The sequence below is a fragment of the Hevea brasiliensis genome, chromosome 9 (assembly GCF_030052815.1).
Source record: "Hevea brasiliensis isolate MT/VB/25A 57/8 chromosome 9, ASM3005281v1, whole genome shotgun sequence".
Taxonomy (NCBI): domain Eukaryota; kingdom Viridiplantae; phylum Streptophyta; class Magnoliopsida; order Malpighiales; family Euphorbiaceae; genus Hevea; species Hevea brasiliensis.
In genome coordinates, this window is record NC_079501.1 from 88,161,631 (window position 1) to 88,167,304 (window position 5,674).

A 5,674-nucleotide genomic window follows, 5' to 3' on the forward strand; every position below is an offset into this window, starting at 1 on the left:
GTTACACTCTTATGAAGGAATATTCAGAGGAAAATAATTAATGATCATTTAAGAAATAAAAATTTAATTTGATTTTAATAGACATAATTATTCAAAATTTTAATATAAATTTAAATTATATTTAACATAGTTAGTTAAAAATTGTATCATTAATAAATTTTCGTAGCATGATTTTGAAATATAAAATATTAAAAAAATAAATATTAAATTATGTTATAAAATAAAAATAAAAAAGCCTCTCAACAGGCAGGCAAAACAACTAGTTAAATTGTGGTGCAAACAACCTTCTCAAAAAGACTCTTCCAATAATAAGCCTAGCCATATATGTATTGAAGGATTATCATACCATAAAATTTGGACTGGTCTAAATTTTATCAAAATTTTCTAATTATTAAATTTATTTTCAATTTTATTTAAAAAATTTTAACTAAATAAAGGTGATGAACGGATTGAATGAGTGAATTTAAATCATTTGAATTCACATTGAGTAGTAAAATCAAAAGTTATCACCTCGAATAAATCATAACAAATCACGTAATTATTTATATGATATAAGTTAGGAAGAAAATAACCTTTTTTTTTCCCAAGAAACAAATAAAAATACTATGGCTTTTTTTTATTTTTTTTTAATAAGCAACAATACTATGTCTATGTCTTGCAAAGGTACGTACATATAAAATCTAAACAGGATGAGGAAATATTTAAAAAAATTGTAAATAATTATATATAAGAATAAAAATAATCAACAAGAATACATTTTAAGTGCAAATTAGCAAATACTTCATTGGTCCATTTTTATCTGTCAGTATTTAGGTTTTTTCTGTTCAAAATTATTTATCGTATTTAGAAGACTAATGGGTATTAATATTTTTTTTTCAATTTTATCCTTTATCTCTATTAAATGCAATAATTATTTATATAAAAAGTAATTATGTAAAATAAAGGGTAATTTAGTCAATTATTAGTATGTTTTTATAAAAAGAAGATTATATAATTATTTTTTTAATTATTATATAAAACTCAAATTTGACAAAAATAAACTGAGAGAATAATTACTAATAACTCTTTCACGAGCATTCTTTTCATTTAAAAAAAGTCATTTTTTTTACTATTTTTCCCCAAAATGTACTATTTAGTTATTCAATAAATAGGGGGTAAAAAGTTATTCAAAAAATGATGGATCTATTAATAAACTAAACTAAAATTGCATCACATGAGGAGCTAATCTCAGCAACCTATCCAAAGCATTAGGCATAAACTTTCTTGCAAACAAGTAGCAAATATGAATCCTCCTCCCATTGTATTCACATCCCTTATTCCCATTATTCTTCAGCCACTCCAAGTTTTCCCTAGTGGTTTCCATCCTCCCAAACGTGAACGGATGGGCTCCTCCCCTTGACCAGTTAACCCATGTCAATGTCCTGTTTGAAATCTTCCAAAACTTTATGGTAACCAAAGTTGGCAAGTAGTGCTCATCACCGAAGCACAAGTCATTGCAAAATCTTTGAAATATCGAGAAATACTTTTGGTTTGAGATTACCTCATGGGCAAGCCTGCGGTCTATCTGGAACCACTGGGAGCCCTTTCGCCATTGATCAAGCTGAATTGTGGGACTCATTCCTGGGTTATATCGGCGACGGCCGTCAAAGCCGGGCAGGTCAAGTACCTCTATGAAAGATTTTGATGAGCCCATTAAGTAATGGTAGATTGTGGAGAAGTTGAACAGAGGAATGCATGAATCTGAGAGGAGAACAAAGCGTTGGTTGTAAAAGTCCAGCAATGCATTTGCTAATAGGAGACGCTCTGCCTCTACTACTGTGAACGCTCCCCATTGCACCACCTGCATTGAATGCCTAATTTATCACAAGACATCTTTAAAAAATTAAAAAATGATGGTACTATCATTATCAAAATTGCAAAATTCTGACCCTCCATTGATTAGAGAGTCATGTGGATTGAGTTTTTACAGTTGCAATAGATAATTAATTTATCCTTTTATATCAAGTAAATTCATTTTGTTAATGATTAATTAAGTATAGGAAACTTTTGTCATGTGGGCATCTTTGCACATTATTGAAAGCATGAAGAAAGGAATGTGGAAAAAATGGAGTTGAACTGTGGGAAGAGATATTAGGGACAATTGATGGAATTTTGCTTTATTTTTTTTCAGTTAAAAAGTAAAAAAAAAAAAATTAAAGATTGGAAAAGTTTAATTATAATTTATCAAATACCATTTGGGAATAAAATTTGATATTGTATAAAATTTCTTCAATTTTAAAAAATTTAGTTCAACTGTCCAAAATTAAAAGTTTTAATAAAATGAATAACAAACATAAAGGTTTTGATGATTTTTTCAATCGAGCCTTTTATTTTTGGTTTTTGTACTTGAATGGATAATTTCATATTTAAGACTTTGGTTAAAATTGTATGGTTGTGGCTTGTTTCACCTGCTGGGTTATTGTATTTGATTGGGTAATTTCATTTTAAAATGGCTTATTGTTGCTATGGTTTCTTTCATCTACTAGGTTGTAATATGTTATTTGAGCTTTCATTGTGTTTAGATAGAGAATCTAGAATTTGGGAACAAGGATTGAGATTGTTTCTGCTGCAACAGGCACTGCTAGGTAATAAGTTATAGGCTGGATATAGGGGGAATTAAAATGACATGTTCTGTTCAAAATCGTCTAATTAAATTAAATTAATTCGGTTCAATTTGATTTCTTTATCATTTCAATTCGATTTCTGTTTGATAGGATTTCAATTTTTGATTTTTATAATTTAATTTGGTTCAAAATCGAATTGACCAATTACGCACCCATACTCAACAGATCCTCCCCAGTTCTTACCACCCTACCCTCATAATTAGGTGGTATGCTTGGTTACTTGACGTTTCTAATTCAGAAGGCAAAAGAAAAATCTAGCTGATTGGGCAGATTTTCAAATCATTGCATCCAATCAAGTGTGTGTGTAATATATATATATATATATATATATATATATATATAAACTGACCTTGCTTGGGATCCCCCTGCCATAAAACACAGAATTGGAGGGCACTGTTCCTTTGAAAAATGGATTAGAATGCACGTAAATTGAGTAAAACCCTTCATGACCTTTAAAGAACAAATCCCACAGAGGAGACAAAGGCAAAGGCCCTTGTGTCAAAAACAAGAACGCAACTTTTCGATTAATCTTCAATGGCAAATCTCCAATATTAGGAACCATTGATGCTCTCCACAACAGCTCTTCTTCTTCCATACCGTGGGAGACATTTGGCGATGGTTTGAATATTAGCTCTTCATAACCGGTTTGATTAATCTTTTGATTCAGGAACAGTTCCAAAGGTAAAAGCGGCGGCGGGGGAGGCGAGATCAGTGAAAATGATGAAGAGGATTTGGATAGAGAAGTCGGGCTTTGGATGGAGAATCGGTTGAGATGAAAGTTTAAAGAAATGTGTGTGAGATAGGAACAAAGAGTTATGCCAAGGGCTAAACCGCAGCCGAAGAAAAGGAGATAGGAGAAGAAGTGAGGGAGGTGCATTTGGCTATTGATGAGCATGGATGAGGCCCTTGAACGCAGTTGTTGATTGAAGTTCTTCATCTTAGAGAAGAGATGGACATGGAGATAGCGACAAGAAATAGAGAGAGATTTTAGCCTCAAATAATAATCCCACCAATCAGGGGCGGACCCAAAACATTTAATTAATGGGATAAAAAAAATTTATTTTACTCAATTTAAAAAAAAATATTTTATATAACAATAGAATATCTGTTGAAAGGAAAAAAAATATAATAACATATGTAAATTTTCAATTTATAATAATAATTAGAAGAAAAAGAAAGTAATTTCATAAAATTATAAATTATTATTATAATATTAACTTATAATTGTCATCTACAAATTTTTATATTTTATTGAGTCACATAGACAATTCAATTAACATATGTTTATAGAAATCTTATATTTCAAAATAAAATAATTCAAAATTTTAATTTTAAAAAATTGAATGGGTCAATTGACTCCCCTCAACAGTAGCTGGCTCTGCCTTGGCCACCAATATCTACTTATGGTGAGAGGATTATCATACCATAAACGTAAGTAATTATAATTGAGAGGATACTTTCAATTTAGTTCTTAAAAAAAAAAAAAAAAAAAAAAACACAAAGGTCTCTTTATTTTATATGAGAAACAAATTAGCTACAGAGTAAAATTTCAACCGCAAATGAAAGTAGTAAATCCAAATTCAAGGGATTAAATTATTATAAATATTAAAATTATAGAAACTAAACTATAGCGCATGGTTACAATTTTCAACTCATCAATGGTAAATTATTTTATGAACGAAATGACAATCAATCTCAATATGTTTAATTTATTCATAAAAAATTAGATTAGAAATAATAGAAAAAAAGATTTTCAACAATGAATTGATGGATCTTCCATTAATAATATAGATTAACAAGGTTAATGACGAGGTTTTCAGCGACTGCTATAATTTATTGCTAATCCATTATTAATTAAAAATAATTGAATTTCAATGATAAATTTTATTTCATTATTGATACCCTCGTTACTAAGTATTAGCAATGTATCAACAACAAATCCTTAATGTACTAATAACGGATCCATCACCAATCAATGTTTAAAATCACCTTATTGATAAATTTAACTATTAATTAATAATAAATTGTCAAAATTGTCCTTTTTATTATTTTTATCCTTCCTTTTAAGGTACTCTTATTATTATTTAATTTAGGAAAGAAATCAAAGCCATTATTCTAAATAGGCAAGTGTTACTGTCCAATAATTTTTTATTTTATATATCATTAAAAGACAATTCTTTTATCTTTTTATGCATTAGACACATGAGATATAAACTAATCATAATAAATGGAAAGTTTTTTTAAAAGGAAATAAATTAATTGAGAAAATTTTAAAAAAATTTTAAGAAAAAATTTTAATTAAAGAAAAGGAAACATTACAAGTAATATTTTAGAAAATTAATTACAATAACTTAACTCCATGAAAATCAGTATTTTTAATAAATTAGAGAAAAGGTGTAACCTTTTTCTCTTTAAAACCCTAATTTTAATAATAATATAAAAAAAAACTCAAAATGACTTGAATTCGAATTATCAATAAAATTTAGAATTCAAATTGAAGGAATCTGTAATGTAACCGAAAATTGATTTATTTTCGATTGATCCCATAAACTCAAACTTTGATCTAAAAATTAAATAAATAAAATCATTTAAAAAAAACTAATATTTTGATTCAAAAATATCCTCCTAAAATTGATTCGAAGTTTTTTATGCATAAGACCCTAATGGGTAATATTGGTGGAAGTACCATATTGAGAGGTAATGTTTTTAATAGTTACTTAAAATGTCATATTTTTATCATTGCATACTTAATCTTTTGAGTTTGTTTCGTGTTCAATTAGCTTGTTAATTCTTATTTTTATGTTATTAAGTATTTACAAGAGCATGTAAGAACTTATGAAGTATAAAGGGGTGAATTGAAAAAGAAGCAAAATACACATCAAACATTTTAAAGTAAAAGAAGTTGTGATCTTGACGAGGACTTAGCCAAAGACAAAATGAATTTAGAGGCATCTTATTCATGGTATTTGGAGGTTAATGGTGAAAATGAATAGATTCGGATATTAATCCAC

The 5,674-nt window shown here is 28.1% G+C and overlaps 1 protein-coding gene across 1 annotated transcript; it reads right to left on the reverse strand.

The window, feature by feature from the left end:
* Positions 1–1,166: 1,166 nt before the first annotated feature.
* Positions 1,167–3,600, reverse strand: LOC110634234 (glycosyltransferase BC10-like). The gene is made up of 2 exons (XM_021783178.2): positions 3,013–3,600; positions 1,167–1,840 (listed from the first exon to the last, which is right to left on the reverse strand). The coding sequence occupies exons 1-2, from the start codon at positions 3,598–3,600 to the stop codon at positions 1,199–1,201; spliced, it is 1,230 nt and encodes a 409-aa protein (XP_021638870.2). The 3' UTR covers positions 1,167–1,198.
* Positions 3,601–5,674: the final 2,074 nt, after the last annotated feature.

Coding starts and splice junctions, on each gene's coding strand:
- LOC110634234 (XM_021783178.2), bottom strand. CDS start 3,600: ATGAAGAACTTCAATCAACAACTGCGTTCAAGGGCCTCATCCATGCTC. Junction 1,841..3,012: donor GCAGGGGGATCCCAAGCAAG/GTCAGTTTATAT, acceptor CATTCAATGCAG/GTGGTGCAATGGGGAGCGTT.